The 20388-nt window shown below is 46.1% G+C and overlaps 1 protein-coding gene across 1 annotated transcript in view; it reads right to left on the bottom strand.

Annotated features, from left to right (window-relative positions):
• The window catches only part of LOC129824461 (cell adhesion molecule 3-like), a 54861-nt gene extending 34772 nt beyond the window's left edge, over positions 1-20089 (bottom strand). Inside the window, exons 1-2 of the mRNA XM_055884151.1 lie at positions 19796-20089; positions 17387-17570 (exon numbers count right to left, since the gene is read on the bottom strand). Of these exons, the coding sequence (XP_055740126.1) occupies positions 17387-17480 (94 nt within the window). The 5' untranslated portion in view covers positions 17481-17570; positions 19796-20089. The remainder of the gene's footprint in view (positions 1-17386; positions 17571-19795) is intronic.
• Positions 20090-20388: the final 299 nt, after the last annotated feature.

Genomic DNA, 20388 nt, shown 5'->3' with positions numbered 1-20388 from the left:
CGAGAGGATTTATAATAGTGTGCCTAGTAGACTGTGAGAGAGTGAATAAAACAAAGATGAGCGTGTGTGTGTGCGTGCCCGCGTGCCTGCGTGTGTGCGTGCCGGCGTGTGTGCGTGCCCACGTGTAAGTGAGTAATGAAGTAGATTCTCATGCACGGTTAAGAGGCTTACAGAAGGTGCATATTCTTTTCTAAGTTCATCTCCCTCATTTTCATTCGCTGTATCTGTAGTGTGTATACTTGGAATGGATGTAATGCCTTGTACTGTGTGTATATAGTAGGTAGATCGGGTAAGACGACTGGAGGGTGATATTCACACAGTGTCCCTTTTAAGATGGTGTCATACTCCAGAGGAAGACCATAGGAACAATACACACAGTGCATTTGGAAAGTATTCAGACTCGTTTGTTTTACATTACAGCCTTATTCTAAAATGGATTACAGTTTTTACATGACAGCCTTATTCTAAAATGGATTAAATAGTTTGTTTCACTCATCAATCTACACACAATACCCCATAAAGACAAAGCAAAAACAGTAAAAAAAAATAAAAATGTTTGCAAATCTATTCAAAATAAAAAACATAAATAAGTATTCAGACCCTTCATTTAGTACTTTGTTGAAGCACCTTTGGCAGGGATTACAGCCTCGAGTCTTCTTGGGTATGATGCTACAAGCTTGGCACAGCTGTATTTGGGGAGTTTCTCCCATTATTCTCTGCAGATCCTCTCAAGCTCTGTCAGGTTGGATAGGGAGCGTCCATGCAAAGCTATTTTCAGGTCTTTCCAGAGATGTTCGATCGGGTTCAAGTCCGAGCCACTCAAGGACATCCAGAGACTTCTCCTAAAGCCAGTCCTGCCTTGTCTTTGCTGTGTGCTTAGGGTCGTTGTTCTGTTGGAAGGTGAACCTTTGCCCTAGTCTGAGGTCCTGAGCGCTCTGGAGCAGGTTTCCATCAAGGATCTCTCTGTGCTTTGCTCTGGTCATCTTTCCCTCAATCCTGACTAGTCTCCCAGTCCCTGCCGCTGAAAAACATCCCCACAGCAGGATGCTGCCCCCAAAATGCTTCACCGTAGGGATGGTGCCAGGTTTCGTCCAGACGTGATACTTGGCATAAAGGCCAAAGAGTTCAATATTGGTTTCATCAGACCAGAGGATGTCGTTTCACATGGTCTGAGTCCTTTAGGTGCCTTTTGGCAAACTCCAAGTGGGCTGTCATGTGCCTTTTACTGAGGAGTTGATTCCGTCTGGCCACTCTACTATAAAGGCCTGATTGGTGGAGTGCTGCAGAGATGGTTGTCCGTCTGGAAGGTTATCCCATCTCCACAGAAGAACTCTGGACCTCTGTCAGAGTAACCATCGGGTTCTTGGTAACCTCTCTGACCAAGGCCCTTCTCCCTTGATTGCTCAGTTTTGCCGGGCAGCCAGCTCTAGGAAGAGTCTTGGTGGGTCCAAACTTCTTCCATTTAAGAATGATGGAGACCACTGTGTTCTTGGGACCTTCAAAGCTGCCAAAAATGTTTGGTACACTTCCCCAAATCTGTGCCTTTACACAATCCTGTCTCTGAGCTCTACGGACAATTCCTCCGACCTCATGGCTTGGTTTTTGCTCTGACGTGCACTGTCAACTGTGGGACCTTATATAGACAGGTGTGTGCCTTTCCAAATCATGTCCAATTTATTGAACTCCAATCAAGTCTAAAGGATGATCAATGGAAACAGGATGCACCTGAGCACAATTTTTAGCATCATAGCAAAAGGTCTGAATACTTATGTAAATAAGGTATTTCTATTTTTTCAATTTTTATAAATTCCCCCACAAATCTAAAAACCTGTTGTAGCTTTGTCATTGTAGGGTATCGTGTGTAGATTGATGAGGAAAAACATTAATTTAATCAATTTAAGAAAAAGGCTGTAACGTAACAAAATGTGGAAAAAGTGAAGGGGTCTGATTACTTTCCAAATGCATTGTATTGTTTCTTCTTTCATCTGTCTCTCTCTCTCTCTCTCTCTTTCCCCCTCTCCTTCTCCCTCCCTCTCTCCCTCTCTCTTCCCCTCCCCTCCCCTCTCCCTCTGTCTGGGTAATCAGCTTATCCTCTGTGTGTCCAGGCCTCTGTGTCTGTGTTCCTCCTCTTTGTTTCAGGTTCATTCAGCACAGAGATTAGAAACGCCTATTTGGCTCTTTTGTCTTTAGCAGCTGAGCGACAACGCTGAGTTACACCACACAGCGCTGGCTGTACTTGCTGTATTCATCAACATGCATCTCACTGGGTTACAAAATAGTGTGAAACTCAGTCATCAAGACTCTCACCGGAGATTAGTGATGTAAACTACACATCGATGTACTCATTGATGAGCTTACACCATACAGTCATCAAGACTCTCATCAGAAACTATCATTAGTCATTTCAACTACACATTGACGCGCTCATCGGAAAGATATAGTGGTGAGTTACACCGTACAGGGATGGTTTTGTTAAAAAGTAGGTACATTGATGAGTTTCACCACAAAGCGTTGCCTTCATCAGAAAAGCACATCGATGAGTTTCACCACATATCACCATCCTAATCAGAAAGACATATTTGGTGAGTTGATCCAAAAAGTTGTGATTTCATTGAAAAGGCACATTGGTGAGTTACAGCACAAAGTATTGGCTTTAAAAATATCCTCATGGCCTCCCGGGTGGCGCGGTGATCTAAGGCACTGCATCGCAGTGCTAGCTGTGCCACCAGAGATTCTTGGTTCGCAGCCGGCCGTGACCGGGAGGCCCATGGGGCGGCGCACAATTGGCCCAGCATCGTCCGGGTTAGGGGAGGGTTTGGCTGGCAGGGATATCCTTGTCTCATCGTGCACTAGCGACTCCTTTGGCGGGCCGGGCGCGGTGCACGCTGTCACGGTGGCCAGGTGTACAGTGTTTTCTCCAACACATTGGTACGGCTGGCTTCCGGGTTGTATGTGCATTGTGTCAAGAAGCAGTGTGGCTTGGTTGGGTTGTGTTTCGGAGGACGCATGGCTCTCGGCCTTTGCCTCTCCCGAGTCCGTACGGGAGTCGCAGCGATGAGACAAGACTGTAACTACTACCAATTGGATACCATGAAATTGGGGAGAAAAAGGAGTAAAAATCAACAACAACAAAAATCCTTATAAGAGTCTATTGACGCACCCGTGCATCAATCTAATTAACGTAATAAGAAAATGACCATCAAAATCCCTCAGTTGCTATAATTTTTTTTTGCATGGGATGTGTCTCAATCCACGGCTTCCGCCTATGTCGGTCTTCCGCATCTGCAGTGGAAAGTGGCAGAGCTACAGCTCTGTTTGTCATCCCGAAAATCGGTCTTCTCACGAAAACGTCTGTAGCGTCCAAACGGTTTGGCCTACTAACCAATATGACCACTCTATGGAAAGGTAAGACTCTCACAAGTTTCACGAGACTCGTCTGAAGGTAACCTGCACAAATGAATGGAAGTACGGAGGTTGTCTTGTGCCAACAAAAAAAGAGGTAAAATATGTATTTTTTTCCCTGAGCTTTCTTATATCTCCTAGATAAAGGACAGACACTTCAAAATCGTATTCTTTATGATAAAACATGTTTACTGTATTTTTTGCCTTTTATTAATGTGTTATTCAATGCATTTTTATGGGCTGTAGTAGTAGAGGCCAAATTCAATATACAGTGGCAAGAAAAAGTATGTGAACACTTTGGAATGACCTGTATTTCTGCATAAATTGGTCATAACATTTAATCTGATCTTCATCTAGGTCACAACAATAGACAAACACCGTCTGCTTAAACTAATAACACACAAACAATTGAACGTTTTCATGTCTTTATTGAACACACCGTGTAAACATTCACAGTGCAGGGTGGAAAAGGTATGTGAACCCTTGGATTTAATAACTGGTTGACCCTCCTTTGGCAGCAATAACCTCAACCAAATGTTTTCTGTAGTTGCGGATCAGACCTGCACAACGGTCAGGAGGAATATTGTACCATTTCTCTTTACAAAACTGTTTCAGTTCAACAATATTCTTGGGATGTCTGGTGTGAACTGCTCTCTTGAGGTCATGTCACAGCATCTCAATCGGGTTGAGGTCAGGACTCTGAATGGGCCACTCCAGAAGGCATATTTTCTTCTGTTGAAGCCATTCTGTTGTTGATTTACTTCTGGCTTTTGGGTTGTTGTCCTGTTGCATCACCCAACTTCTGTTGTGCTTCAATTTGCGGACAGATAGCCTAACATTCTCCTGCAAAAATGTCTTGATAAATTTGGGAATTCATTTTTCAGTCGATGTTAGCAAGCTGTCCAGGCCCTTAGGCAGCAAAGCAACTCCAAACCAGCAGCCCCAAACTGTCCACCATACTTTACAGTTAGGATGAGGTTTTGATGTTGGTGTATTGTTCTTTTTTCTTCACACATAGTGTTATGTTCCTTCCAAACAACTCAACTGTAGGTTCATCTGTCCACAGAATATTTTGCCAGTAGCGATGTGGAACATCCAGGTGCACCTTTGCAAACTTTTGGACAGCAGTGGCTCCCATGAACACCATTCTTGTTTACCATGTTCCAGAGATTTCTGTAAGTCTTTAGCTGACACTCCAGGATTCTTCTTAATCTCATTGAGCATTCTGCACTGTGCTCTTGCAGTCATCTTTGCAGGACGGCCACTCCACAACAGTGCTGAACTTTCTCCATTTATAGACAATTTTTCTTACTGTGGACTGATGAACATCAAGGCTTTTAGAGATACTTTTGTAACCCTTGCCAGCTTTATGCAAGTCAACAATTCGTAATCTTAGGTCTTCTGAGATCTCCTCTGTTCGAGGCACGGTTCACATCAGGCAATGCTTCTTGTGAATAGCAAACTCAAATTTTGTGAGTTTTTTATAGGGCAAGGCAGCTCAAACCAACATCTCCAATCTCATCTCATTGATTGGACTCCAGGTTAGCTGACTCCTGACTCCAATTAGCTTTTGGAGAAGTCATTAGCCTAGGGGTTCACATACTTTTTCCAACCTACACTGTGAATGTTTAAATGATTCATTCAATATAGAAAAGAAAAATACAAGAATTTGTGTGTTATTAGTTTAAGCAGGCTGTGTTTGTCTATTGTTGTGGCTTGGATGAAGATCAGATCAAATTTGATGACCGATGACCGATGCAGAAATCCAGGTAATTCCAAAGGGTTCACATACTTTTCCTCGCCACTGTATATCATTTTTTTAATACACGTACAGGGATCCTAAAATTCACAATCAAATAGCTTAATGGTCCACGGTAAGACCAATCTAAAACAATCCCCCCCTGACCCAGATTTTTAGAGTTTAAAAGGCATGTTCATGAGTTAAACCACACATTGATGTCCTCATCAGAAAAGCACATTGATGAGGGAGTTACCCCACACAATGATGCCTTCATCAGAAAGGCACAACGGACCGTGTTACACAACAACACAGCCGTGCATTCATTGGACAGGGGACACACTCAGGGGAACCCTGCACTAACAGAGAAACGCTTTAATCAATATAATCACTGTGCTGTGGTCCACAATACAGCCATCGAAAGACACGGAACCACACACCATGATTGGTTCAGATGAAGGATGCGTCCCATATGGCACCCTATTCCCTATATAGTGCTCTACTTTTGACCAGTGCTGTATAGGGAATAGGGTGCCATTTCAGAGTCAGCCGCACCTACAGTGATGTGTTTAAAAGACACATCTCTGGATTTTTTTCCCTGGTCCTTCCAGCCATGCTTCAACGACAGGACACATTGGTGACTTAAGCCCCAGAGCAATCCATTAAAAGAGCCATAGGAGAATTCCTCTGCACCGCAATGGCACAATCAAAGGAAACATTGCAGCATAGCATCCAGACTCTGCCTGCTGCACAATGACGCTGGTGTTTCGCTACTGATTCATTTCCCGCCCTAGTGTTTCCTTCATCAAAACGCCTTTCTGAACGGTCGGCCAGCTCACAGCTGACAGTTCTGCCATCGGCTCGATTTTCTCCTTCCCATAGATTGGAATGGGCCTTTTCTCATTTGGGCAAAAGTCCACCCTCTGTCTTCTCTCCTCCGTAACCCAGCAACCGATAAGTGGTCGAGAGTTGTGTCAATTTGTTAGTAGGCAAGTGGAAGACGGTACTCCCTTCCACGATAGCCTCCTTTTGGCGAGGAATCACAAGTGTGTTCTACCTCGAAAGCGTTTTGATATCTGACCCACCCTCTATGAATCAGCTGTTGTACTGTCAGAAGAGAAAACACACGTTTAAAAAACGATATGCTACTAGTAATCCATTTATCTCTAAAATATCTTGCACAATGAACTTCATTTGTTTTCATCACTTTACACATTTATTTTGGGAACCACCCCTGGAACCAACGCACGAGTGGAGAAGGAGCTTCTCATTTCATACAAGCACATTTTTTGTCCACGTTCCCTCTCCTCGATTCCCTTTGACCTTTTCCAAAAGGAGGCGAGAGAGGACAAAGGGCGCATGAGTTCAGCAAATCTAATCGAGAAAAGGCCTTGGCCTTCCCTCCCTCACACCTGAGTGCTCAACGTTATTGCTCGTTCTTGTTATTGGGATGTTGTAGTAAGATTGATTCATTGTCATGTAATCAGGGATAGACTGAGTTGGTCTGGATTGATGGGATCTGACGTGGATTGATGAGGTCTAATCTTCTTGTTAAGTACTGAGGACTACTGAAAACTACTGCCTCTCAGATCTGATGTTATTGAAGAGAGAGTGCATGTAACACGGGTTCATTTTATCACCGTTTAACTGCTATCACACCAGGCCTCAGTGCTGTGCTTGGTTGTGAGTCTCACCTACCAAGTTGTCTTGCGTAGGTGTCAGATCCTAACAAGTCAGTCAGAGCTGGAAATATGAAGATGATGATAACACTCTGGTTGCTTCCCAAATGACACCAGGTTCCCTACATAGTGCACTACTTTTGAGCAGGGCCAATAGGGATCTGGTCAAAAAGTAGTGCGCTATTATAGGGAAGAGGGTGCAATTTTGGATGCAGATATGGACATGATAACAGTCTAGATGCGTCGCAAATGGCACTCGATACCCTACATAGTGCACTATGTTTCTCCAGGGCCCTATGGGCACTATATAATCAAATCAAATTGTATTTGTCACAGAATACAACAGGTATAGACCTTCCCGTGAAATGCTTACTTATACAAGCCCTTAACTAACAATGCAGTTCAAGAAATAGAGTTAAGAAAATATTTACTAAATAAACTAAAGTAAGAAAATGCAATGCACTCAAAAAGTAACAGGATATTTACATGACAATAACGAGGTTATATACAGGGGGTACCGGTACCGACTCAATGTGCGGGGGTACAGGTTAGTCAAGGTTTGTAAAGTGACTATGCACAGATAATAAACAGCGAGTAGCAGCAGTGTAAAAACAAAGGGGGGAAATCAATGTAAATAGTCGGGGTGGCCATTTGATTAATTGTTCAGCTGTCTTATGGCTTGGGGGTAGAAGCTGTTAAGGAGCCGTTTGGTCCTATACTTGGTGCTACGGTACCGCTTGCCATGCGGTAGCAGAGAGAACAGTCTATGACAGGTGACTGGAGTCTTTCTGTGTGATCGATCGGTTTCAAGTCCAGGCTCTGACTGGGCCACTCAAGGAAATTCGGTGACTTGTTCCGAAGCGTTGTCTTGGCTGTGTGCTTAGGGTTGTTGTTCTGTTGCTACCACCACCATGCTTCACCGTAGGGATGGTGCCAGGTTTCCTGCAGACCTAACTCTTGGCATTCAGGCCTAAGTTCAATCTTGGTTTCATCAGACCAGAGAATCTTTTTTTCTCATGGTCTGAGAGTCCTTAAGGCGCCTTTTGGCAAACTCCAAGCGGGCTGTCATGTGCCTTTTACTGAGGAGTGGCTTCCGTCTGGCCACTCTACCATAAAGGCCTGATTGGTGGAGTGCTGCAGAGATGGTAAAAGGCACATGACACTTTAACACAATCCTGTCTCGGAGCTCTACGGACAATTCCTTCGACCTCATGGCTTGGATTTTGCTCTGACATGCACTGTCAACTGTGGGACCTTAAATTAACAGTTGTGTGCCTTTCCAAATCATGTCCAATCATTTGAATTTACCATAGGTGGACTCCAATAAAGTTGTAAAAATATCTCAAGGATGATCAATGGGAAACAGGTTGCACCTGAGCTCAATTTCAAGTCTCATAGCAAAGGGTCTGAATACTTATGTGAATAAGGTATTTCTGTTTTTGTTATTTTATAAATTTGCTAACATAAAAAAAAATGTTTTCGCTTTGTCATTATGGGGTATTGTGTGTAGATTGATGAGGAAAAAATTGGATTTAAACAATTTTAGAATAAGGCTGTAACGTAACGAAATGTGGAAAAAGGGAAGGGGTCTGAATACTTTCCGAATGCACCGTATAGGGAATAGGGATGCAGACGTAGAGATTATAACACTGCTTATGGCTCAATCGAAATGATTCACTGTCTATACGTCTGTCTGTTGATTATCGTTTTGTTCCGTGGAGCTTAATCAATCATCTTCATATAATTAATCATCCTTTATGAAAATGAGATAGGAGTAATAATTAGGGTATTTCAGTTGCCTAAGAATCTGGTGCAAATAGAGAGCAGTGCTAATCAAAACATGTGTCCAAAATGGCACCCTATTTTCTATATTGTCACGTTCCTGACCTGTTTTCCCTTGTTATGTATTTATTTAGTATGGTCAGGGCGTGAGTTGGGTGGGTTGTCTATGTGTGATTTTCTATGTTGGGATTTTGTGTTCGGCCTGGTATGATTTTCAATCAGAGGCAGCTGTTGTCCCTGATTGTTGTCCCTGATTGAGAATCATACTTAGGCAGCCTGGGTTTCACGTGTGTTTTGTGGGTGTTTGTCTACCGTGTTAGTGTTTTCACCACACGGTACTGTTTCGGTTTTCTGCACTTCGTTTATTGTTTTGTATTTCAGTGTTCAGTTTCGGTATTAATAAATCATCATGAGCACGAACCACTCTGCATATTGGTCCGATCCTTCTCGCCTCTCCTCGTCCGATGAGGAGGACGAAATAGACAATCGTTACAGAAACACCCACCAACAAAGGACCAAGCAGAGTGGAAAAGGGCAGCGACAGCAGCAGCAGCAGCGGAGAAAAATCCAGGACTCATGGACGTGGGAGGAGATTCTGGACGGCAAGGGACCCTGGGCTCAGCCAGGGGAATATCGCCGTCCCAAGGCGGGGCTGCAGGCAGCGAAGGCAGAGAGGCGCTGGTATGAGGAGGCAGCGCGGCGACGCGGTTGGGATCCCGAGAGTCAGACCCCAAAATTTATTGGGGGGGGGAACACGCGGAGTGTGGCAAAGCCGGGTAGGAGACCTGAGCCAACTCCCCGTGCTTACCGTGGAGTGAGAGGGCGTCGTACTGGTCAGACACCGTGTTAAGCGGTGGAGTGCACGGTGTCCCCAGTACGCGTGCTTAGCCCAGTGCGGGCTATTCCACCTCGCCGCACTGGTAGGGGATAGGTTGGGCATCGAGCCGGGTGTCTTGAAGCCGGCCCAACGCATCTGGTCTCCAGTGCGTCTCCTCGGGCCGGCGTACATGGCACCAGCCTTACAAATGCTGTCCCCGGTTTGCCAGCACAGCCCAGTGCGGGCTGTTCCATCTCGCCGCACTGGCAGGGCTACGAGGACCATTCAACCTGGTAAGGTTGGGCAGGCTCGGTGCTCAAGAGCGTGTGTACTCCTTCACGGTCCGGTATATCCGGTGCCACCTCCACGTACCAGTCCTCCGGTGGCAGCCCCCCGCACCAGGCTGTCTCTCCGTCTCTTCCCTACAGGTGTACCCATCTGTCCAGCGCTGTCTGAGCTGCCTGCCTGCCCAGCGCTTTCTGAGCTGCCTGCCTGCCCAGCGCTGCCTGAGCTGCCTGCCTGCCCAGTGCTGCCTGAGCTGCCTGCCTGCCCAGCGCTGCCTGAGCTGCCTGCCTGCCCAGCGCTGCCTGAGCTGCCTGCCTGCCCAGCGCTGCCTGCCTGCCCAGCGCTGCCTGAGCTGCCTGCCTGCCCAGTGCTGTCTGAGCTGCCTGCCTGCCCAGAGCCAGTAGAGCCGTCCGTCTGTCCCGAGCCAGTAGAGCCGTCCGTCAGTCAGGAGCCGCTAGAGCCGCCCGTCTGTCCCGAGCCGTCAGAGCTGCCCGTCTGTCCCGAGCCGTCAGAGCTGCCCGTCTGTCCCGAGCCGCTAGAGCCGTCTGCCAGACAGGAGCAGCCAGAGCCGTCCGCCAGACAGGAGCAGTCAGAGCCGTCCGCCAGACAGGAGCAGCCAGAGCCGTCCGCCAGACAGGAGCAGCCAGAGCCATCCGCCAGACAGGAGCAGCCAGAGCCGTCCGCCAGACAGGAGCAGCCAGAGCCGTCCGCCAGACAGGAGCAGCCAGAGCCGTCCACCAGACAGGAGCAGCCAGAGCCGTCAGCCAGGCATGACCAGCCAGAGCCGTCAGCCAGCCATGACCAGCCAGAGCCGTCAGCCAGCCATGACCAGCCAGAGCCGTCAGCCAGCCATGACCAGCCAGAGCCGTCAGCCAGCCAGGAGCTGCCAGAGCCAGCCAGCCAGGATCCGCCAGAGCCAGCCAGCCAGGATCCGCCAGAGCCTGCAGTCAGCCAGGATCCGCCAGAGCCTGCAGTCAGCCAGGCGATGCCAAAATCGCTCTTCACTCTGGAGCTGCCGGAGGCGTCCTTCACTCCAGCGCTGCCGGAATCTCCCGCCTGTCCGGCGCTGCCGGAATTTCCCGTGCATTTGGGACCCATGGCTAGGGTCCCTAGGCCAAGGTCGGCGGCGAGGATCGCCGCTCATAAAAGGCCACGGGGGCGATTAAGGAGGCGGACAAACATTGTTTAAGTGGGGTCCACGTCCCGCGCCAGAGCCGCCACCGCGGACAGACGCCCACCCAGACCCTCCCCTAGAGTTTTAGGTGGTGCGCCCGGAATTCGCACCTTAAGGGAGGGTTCTGTCACGTTCCTGACCTGTTTTCCCTTGTTTTGTATTTATTTAGTATGGTCAGGGCGTGAGTTGGGTGGGTTGTCTATGTGTGATTTTCTATGTTGGGATTTTGTGTTCAGCCTGGTATGATTCTCAATCAGAGGCAGCTGTCAATCGTTGTCCCTGATTGAGAATCATACTTAGGCAGCCTGGGTTTCACGTGTGTTTTGTGAGTGTTTGTCTACCGTGTTAGTGTTTTCACCACACGGTACTGTTTCGGTTTTCTGCACTTCGTTTATTGTTTTGTATTTCAGTGTTCAGTTTCGATTTTAATAAATCATCATGAGCACGAACCACTCTGCATATTGGTCCGATCCTTCTCGCCTCTCCTCGTCCGATGAGGAGGACGAAATAGACAATCGTTACATATATAGTGCACTACTTTTGCCAAAAGTAGTGCACTACATAGGATAGATGGTGTCATTTGATAAGGGGACAGACAGACAGGTGTTGTTACTGGGTGGCAGGGAGCCTAGCTGTTAGAGCGTTGGACTAATAACCGAAAGGTTGCAAGATCGAATCCCTGAGCTGACAAGGTAAAAATCTGTTGTTCTACCCCTGAACAAAGCAATTAACCCACTGTTCCTAGGCTGTCATTGAAAATAAGAATTTGTTCTTAACTGACTTGCCTAGTTTAAAAAACGAAATACTGGAACGGGTCAGTTAATCGTGCTTCTGCACCTGCATTGTTTGGGGTTTTAGGCTGGGTTTCTGTACAGCACTTTGAGATATCAGCTGATGTAAGAAGGGCTATATAAATAAATTTGATTTGAATCAGCTGGTGAAACAAAAATGGGCCCAGCCAGCCGTGCTCATTCTCTCTGTCGTTATCCAGCTCTCTCTCTCTTTTTTCATCTCTCCCACTCTGTCCCCTCTCTCCTCTTTGTTTGTCTCCCCCTCCCTCTCTCTCTCTGTTAGTTCGTCACTCACTCCCTCCCCCTCCCTCTCTGTCTGTTTGTCTCCCTCTCTCTCATTCTTCTCTCCTTTTCTGTTTCTCAGCAGCTCTCCAGTAGGACTCCATCCCTTTTCTCCACCCTTCTCTGAAAGTGTGCACTTGCACACTACTTCCCGTCATGGATTCAACAATGGTGGAAACTGCCTCCAGCCAATAATTACGCCAATCCAATAGTTTTAAATCCATGACGCATAGTGTGCAAGTGCACACCTTGGGAAACGGGTGGAGAATCGGGACGCAGAACAACTTGGGATATTTCCTGCCTATATACAGGGGCTTGCAAAAGTATTCACCCCCCTTGGAATTTTTCCTATTTTGTTGCCTTACAACCTGGAATAAAACAATGTTTTGGGGGGGGGGGGGGGGGGGGGGGGTTGTATCAATTGATTTACACAACATGCCTACCACTTTGAAGATGCAAAATATTCTTTATTGTGAAACAAACAATAAGACAAAAAAACAGAACTTGAGCGTGCATAACTATTCAACCCCCCAAAATCAATACTTTGTAGAGACACCTTTTGCAGCAATTACAGCTGCAAATCTCTTGGGGTATGTCTCTATAAGCTTGGCACATCTAGCCACTGGGATTTTTGCCCATTCTTCAAGGCAAAACTTCTCCAGCTCCTTCAAGTTGGATGGGCTCCGCTGGTGTACGGAAATCTTTAAGTCATACCACAGATTCTCGATTGGATTGAGGTCTGGGCTTTGACTAGGCCATTCCAAGACATTTAAATGTTTCCCCTTAAACCACTCAAGTGTTGCTTTAGCATATTGCTTAGGGTCATTGTCCTGCTGGAAGTTGAACCTCTGTCCCAGTCTCAAATCTCTGGAAAACTGAAACAGGTTTCCCTCAAGACTTTCCCTGTATTTAGCGCCATCCATCATTCCTTCAATTCTGACCAGTTTCTCAGTCCCTGTCGATGAAAAACATCCCCACAGCATGATGCTGCCACCACCATGCTTCACTGTGGGGATGGTGTTCTCGGGGTGATGAGAGGTGTTGGGTTTGTGCCAGACATAGCATTTTCCTTGATGGCCAAAAAGCTCAATTTTAGTCTCATCTGACCAGAGTACCTTCTGGCTTTTTTCTGGCCACTCTTCCGTAAAGCCCAGCTCTGTGGAGTGTACGGCTTAAAGTGGTCCTATGGACAGATACTCCAATCTTCACTGTGGAGCTTTGCAACTCCTTCAGGGTTATCTTTGGTCTCTTTGTTGCCTCTCTGATTAATGCCCTCCTTGCCTGGTCTGTGAGTTCTGGTGGGCGGCCCTCTCTTGGCAGGTTTGTTGTAGTGCCATATTCTTTCCATTTTTAATAATGGATTTAATGGTGATCTGTGGGATGTTCAAAGTTTCAGATATTTTTTTATAACCCAACCCTAATCTGTACTTCTCCACAACTTTATCCCTGACCTGTTTGGAGAGCTCCTTGGTCTTCGTGGTGCTGCTTGCTTGGTGGTGCCCCTTGCTTAGTGGTGTTGCAGACTCTGGGGCCTTTCAGAACAGGTGTATATATACTGAGATCATGTGACAGATCATGTGACACTTAGATTGCACACAAGTGGACTTTATTTGACTAATTGTGTGACTTCTGAAGGTAATTGGTTGCACCAGATCTTATTTAGGGGCTTCATAGCAAAGGGGGTGAATACATATGCACACACCACTTTTCCGTTTTTTTATTTTTTGAAACAAGTAATTTTTTTCATTTCACTTCACCAATTTGGACTATTTTGTGTATGTCCATTACATGAAATCGAAATAAAAATCAATTTATATTACAGGTTGTAATGCAACAAAACAGGAAAAAAGCCAAGAGGGATGAATACTTTTGCAAGGCACTGTACTCATATTTATTCTCTAAAAGGGCAAAACTGATCCTAGATCAGCACTCCTACTCTGAGTCGCTTGATACATACGGCCCCAGGTTCGAAAACCAGTGGCCTGGGCTGGGCCATCCAGAGTAGAGAGAGAGTGTTAGAGGGCGATGTAGAAGCTTAGGCCTCTTTATTAATGTCACAGTCACTAGCCAGTAATTCCCTCGGGCTTCTTGTACTCCAGCTTGTTAATGAGTCAGTGCTTATCATTCAGCATTGTTAACAGGCTAGAGCCTCCCTCCCATCCTCCCTTGAGCCACTCATGATTGTCGAGGTAACCGTCCCAAATAGCACCCTATTCCCTTTATAGTACACTGCTTTTGACTAGGCCCCATAGGGATGATACTGAGGTCAGTGTTGAGCACATGCTAATGAAATCCTAAATAGAAATAACGATTGCAATTATCGAAAATATTCATCAAATTCAAGCATGTAAAAGATGAGATGAAGTCCTGATTTCTGAAATTGAGAGGGCACAGACCTGATAGTGATTTTGGTTCTTCATGTGGAGCTTATTTTGTCAATCCAGCACCGAGATTGAAATTTGCACCTGCAGTGCAGAGAGGACTTCTCGCATTCAGAAATATGCCACATTTGATTAGGGTTTGTATTGGTGGAGAATTGACCATGCAAGAACAACCAATGGATTCCCTGAGCTTTTGGTTGTAGCTAAAAGCTGTTTTACACTATTGTTGATCAACCGGGAGCCATTCAATCTGGGTTATCTGATCAGGTTGTTAAAGGAGCAATCGGCGATTGGCACGTACATTTTTTCGGGAGGTAAATTATTGATATACAGCAACACATGGCTTAATGTCGTGTGTCCGACCTAGTGGTAGTCCGCGTTCCACATTGCTCATAGGGCCCTCGTCAAAAGTAGTGCACTATATAGGGAATAGGGTGCCATTTGGAACAGAGACCTAGATAGATGGATGGAGGGCGGAGATGAAGGGGAGGAGGGGGGGGTCAAATAATGGTGATAATGACCGGTGAATGGCACTGAACAGAAGGGCCTACTTAGCGTAAATAATGCAATGCTATGTATCAGAGAGGAAAAACGATTAGCTAGACAGATCCATGACCTGCAGGTAAACCATCAGATGCACCAAGCCTGTCTGTCACCACAACATGCCTCAAAATCTACACTGTTGCTTTCAAGCTTTCAAAGCCTCCATGTCATGGCTGTCTCTTTACTTCCTTCCGCCCCGAAAACAAAATGCACATCAAGGATATGTATTCGCCAAACAATACGGCGGAGAGCGTGCATATTGTGTGTCAGCGCTCCTTTAAACATTTGATGCAGAATGAAGAAACCCCATATGAGCAGTATGTCAAGGCCAGGGAAAGGACAGTGCTAACGGTTTGTCTGTGCTGTGGCCCCCATACAGGGAGCTTCTAATTGCACACAATTTGACAAATCCATTTCCCACAGCTCGATGTGCAGTGGAGCAGCTCAGATGGAGTATATCGCCGAAGAATACATATTAGATCCCTGTGATTGGGCAAGAATAAGTACCAAATGGCATCCCCTATGTAGTGCAGTACTTCTGACCAGAACACTATGGGTTTCCTTAAGGGCTCTGGTCAAAAGTAGAGCAAACATAAATAGGGAATAGGGTGCCATTTGGGTTGCAGGCCCCTGTTTCTGTATCGCTAACCCAGTTACCTTAGGCCTGTGTGTCGTGTCCACACACACACACACACACATTGTGGCCGCTAGCCGCTCGTCACTGACGGTGCCCCTTCTCTGCAGAGGCCAAATTACAGACCTCGGGGAATAATGTTTGCATCCCAAATGGCACCCTATTCCTTATGTAGTGCACTACTTTTGTCCAGGCCCTTAGAGCCATCTGGGATCAGAGCCCATAGAGCAACATGTAGGGAACAAGGTGCCATTTGGGATGCACCCATTGTGTGGTCTCATAGAGAAAGACCACAACACAACGTGGTTAGTAGTTTGTTTACCTCAGTGCATTCTGTCTCGTGCGGCTCGGCAGTGCACCGATTGGATTGAGTGAGGCAGAGAGAGGCTGCTCATTCAGCTGTGACCAACAATGAATACATATTAAAGGACGGCATGGGGGTGCAGACCAATCGTTAATTTGGTTGAGATTTACAGACGGGAGAGAGGGATGGCCTCTGTTCTGTGCCAGCAGTTCACTTTAGTCTGCTCAGGGAATGGGGCTCTGGCAGCAGAGAGGCCTCCTGAAAGAACCACTCACACCACCGATTTCCTGTGGGCTGTTTATTGTTGACTGGCTGACTTACTAATGTCAAAAATGGCACCCTATTACCTATATAGTGCACTATTTTTAACCAGGACAGATATAGGAAATAGGCTGCCATTTGAGACGCAGGACCTGGCTGACAGGCGTCCTGTGTGCTGTTTGTTTTTGACGGACTGACTTGCATTCCAAATGGCAGCATATTCCTTATATAGTGGGCCTTTGTCAAAAGTAATGTACTATAAAGGGAATATGGTGCCATTTGGGACTGGCCCCTTATCTCAGTAGCAGCAGAAGATTGTTTATCATCCCTACCCCCAGCAGTAGGTTACAGCTTCTCACTGACCATTGACTCACATTGACAACCCCTCCACACGGCTCTCAACACATATTCCACACGCAGAAGCACAGAAAATACAGTTATGCATAATTCAACAGACAGTAAAAACAGCTGACATAGTTAAAGTAAGTGCAAGTGTTTGCATGCGTTCAAATTTGTGGGGTTCTGTGTGAGTGCACATCTGCAAGAGTGAGCGCACGGGCACGAGAGAATATAGTCTAGTGTTTTGTTTTTTAGAGTCTGATAGTGAGTCTGGGATAGTTACTCTCTATTATAAAGGCTATAACATTACTACTTGCTTGTGTCTGACCCCCGTCGGTCAACAATTACTGATGGAACAAATCAATACTTAAAATGGTGATTTTCTGCCAATCATAGGCTGTTTAATCGACAGACAGTTGATGATTGATAGACGTGTGTGTGTCCACTGAGAGCAGTGTGTGTGTGTGTGTGTGTGTGTGTGTGTGTGTGTGTGTGTGTGTGTGTGTGTGTGTGTGTGTGTGTGTGTGTGTGTGTGTGTGTGTGTGTGTGTGTGTGTGTGTGTGTGTGTGTGTGTGTGTGTGTGTGTGTGTGTGTGTGTGTGTGTGTGTGTGGCCTACTGTGTCCATTAAGGGCTCTCCCAATGATCCATTTTCAATGTCTCTAATGATCATATTGGCCCCACATAATAATGTGCAGGGGTAGCCTGTGTATGCGCACATATGTGTGTGACACCGAGAGAGGCATAGCACAGGCCTGTTTGTGCACATGTAAGTCACACACATTCTTCAAAAACAAGAGCAGAAATTCAGTTGGAGCTCAGGGGGAGGGGGGAAGTGCCCCATGAGCTTATTACTAACGCCTCCGTGACTCCCTTGTAGTCACACGGTAACAAATAAAACGTCAACAGGATAGAGCGTCAGATAGTGGAGGGGAAGAGGGGGGAATGTGGGAGGAGGGGTGAGAGAGATGCTTACCGAAAACGATGAAGTTGCTCTGAACAGAGGCTGCCAGTAGTGTCAATAAGCTCAGCGTCCATAGACCAGGGACCGGGTAAGAAGGGAATGCCATGGTCGGTTGGACACACAGATCCGTTTGTTCGTCTCAATGAATCCTCACGAGGGTAGGCAGAGGAGCACCGGAGTGTTACCGGAGTGTTACCTACAGCAGTGGAGATAAAGGAAGAGCATTATTGATGAATTGCTTGCTTTCTGATTGGTTGGCCGGTGCTGAATGAACGTCTGGACATCGTTATTCACGTAACTGCTCCCTGGGCTTAACCAATCTGCCTGTGTCATAAAGTATCGGGTGGTGACGCAGTGATCGAGCCTATAGCCTACTGCTGTAAAAGGCAACTGTATAAATCACTAAAGGCAGAAAATCAGTGTCTGTTTATCATTTGCCCCAAATCAGGGGTTCTCAAAGCGGGATCCACGGTCAGCTCTTAAAATATTTGTCATTTTTTTTAACATTTCTTTTTTTTTAATGAATATTACTAACAACGGTTTAAACAACTTGTGGCCTTTGATCTGTGGAATAAGTTAAAAGTGTGCAATGCATTTTAATACATTGTTCTATTTTGAAGTTGTTGTTCTGATTATGAGGGGGGTCCCTGGTGAATTTGTTATTACAAATGGGTTCCCCGGGGGCCCCAAAAAGTTTGAGAACCCCATGCCCTAAATGTATTCAATCCACCTCTAAATGTAAAGGTGCAGTGCCAATTATAAGCAGTATTTTTTTTAGGAAGTCAGTCGCGGTCTCAACTTACTGGTAGTTAGGATAGTAGAATACACAAACTGCAATTGGGGAAAATTAGCTTTAAAACTGCAATATCTTCTCTCAATCCCATGGCAAAATGTGTAGAATTGGGAAAAATTTGCTTTAAAACGGCAATTTCTTCACTCAAATCCCATGGCAAAATGTGTAGAATTGGGAAAAAATTGCTTTAAAACGGCAATTTCTTCTCTCAAATCCCATGGCAAAATGTGTAGAATTGGGGAAAATTAGCTTTAAAACGGCAATTTCTTCTCTCAAATCCCATGACAAAATGTGTAGAATTGGGGAAAATTAGCTTTAAAACGGCAATTTCTTCTCTCAATCCCATGGCAAAATGTGTAGAATTGCAGGAAATTAGCTTTACAACTCCAAAGTTTTCTCTTCGCCCCATGGCAAAATGAGTAGAATAGAATAAAATGAATTCAAACCATTAAAAATGCTCTCTCTGCCTCATGCACAGAATTGCAGGACATGCACTTTAAGTCTGCACATTTGTCTGTCCACTGCCAAGAGGGGGGGACACTAAAATGTTTTTCCCACGAGATGAGGGGGACCAAATCTTGCTTTGGTCCCCGAGAATGCTACAAACTGACCTGTATAGGTGGGATGTTTTCTGGGACCAAAACAACTCTTGTTAACTACAAGTAACACAAATCAAATCCCCCTATTGGCCAAGCAAAACGCAAGAGTGAGCAGCAAGATGCCTGCACTGGCCGGTCGCCCGTTGAGAATTCCCTGGCTGTGCTTCACATGACACAGATGTAACGCACATTGTGTCACTATAATACATACCCTCAGGCTCTCACAAGCACATAGCTTTACATGGCAGCCGAGGCGAGGCTAGGATCTATCCTCGAAATGCCCCTTGATTGTCACCGTTCGGTTCAGCAGCAGCGCGAGCCATGGCGAGAGAGAGGTTGCCTGCGGGACGGGCGGGCGAATTTAGGGCGGGGATAGGATAGGGGGATGTTTATTCTTGTTGGAACCGTTCGAGGAGTGTGTCAAGAAAAACACAGAACTGATTGGTAGGCTATAATAACATTATTGCGGATCACTACTAATAATAACCCCTCTACAAGGGATTGGATAAATCCAACCTAAAGATAGGTATAGCCTACAAGGCACCTGCAATGCTGCTGGATGCGGCGTAGAATCTAGAAAGGAGCCCCGGTAGGAGCCACCTTTCCTACACCTTTCTCCCAATAAACGAAATTAGCCTAGGTGTGGAGGAAATCGACACCTAGTAGCCTAGAAACGTGGACATAAAGGTGCAAACAGCGCGCGGTTGCAGCCACACGACCAGTGTTAAAAGCCGTGAGGGAAGGGGAGGGGAGAGACGGCGGGGCATAACGTCGCTACAGTCCAATAACACAAAAGCATATTCGCACTAAATTATACAACGCGTCTAGCGTTTTATTCCCGGGTCAGGAAAACGGTTTACCTCCACCACCTGACAGTAACCTAGGCTACTGAGCGAGGCGCACGCAGAAACATTCCAGGACAAGAACGCGTCGTATTTACAACAGTGACAGGTGTCTCCCGTTCGCTTACAGCCCGGACACAGCCAACAACAATAATATTCCTAGGGACAGACATAGCAGCATACACACCGATATACGTCTCTGGAGTCCGGGTCCTGCACTATTTGTCGCCGTTGGTTCTGGTCTGGAAGTGGTCCTTGTGATGCAGGATAGCTGGCGCTGGATCTGAGGTCTCTCTGGATGTGTCTATATTGACTTTTTTTTTTATCTTCCTTCTTCGGCTTCTTGTTTTTCTTGCGTTTTCCCTCTCTCCACGGCTACCGTTCACTGCAGCAAAAACAGTCTGTCTGAAAGACAGGAGGGAGGAGGGGTGGCGTGTGGGGCGGAGGAGTGAGGAGGGGGAGGGGATTTTAATACGATTTGGCCCGTACCATTCGGATAACAGAGCCAGCGCATACTGCCTGGAAGAGGGAGAGACACGCAGAGAGAGAGAGAGAGAGCTAAGAGACAGATTGAGATATATTTGGAAAGAAAGAGAGAAACGGAGATTTCATAGGCTATTCATATAGATTGTATGCCCAGTCATCTCATAGTATTGTTCTTAGCCTCTTATAGACAAATTAGAATTGTTCTTTCTTAATTGATTTCTTCTTATTATATGTTTAGTCATAATAGTCTATAGGTAGAAGTGGTAGTAGGTATAGTCCCCATAGATAACTGAT

The sequence above is a fragment of the Salvelinus fontinalis genome, chromosome 26 (genome assembly GCF_029448725.1).
Source record: "Salvelinus fontinalis isolate EN_2023a chromosome 26, ASM2944872v1, whole genome shotgun sequence".
Classification (NCBI taxonomy): domain Eukaryota; kingdom Metazoa; phylum Chordata; class Actinopteri; order Salmoniformes; family Salmonidae; genus Salvelinus; species Salvelinus fontinalis.
This window is presented reverse-complemented; position numbering and strand designations above follow the sequence as displayed.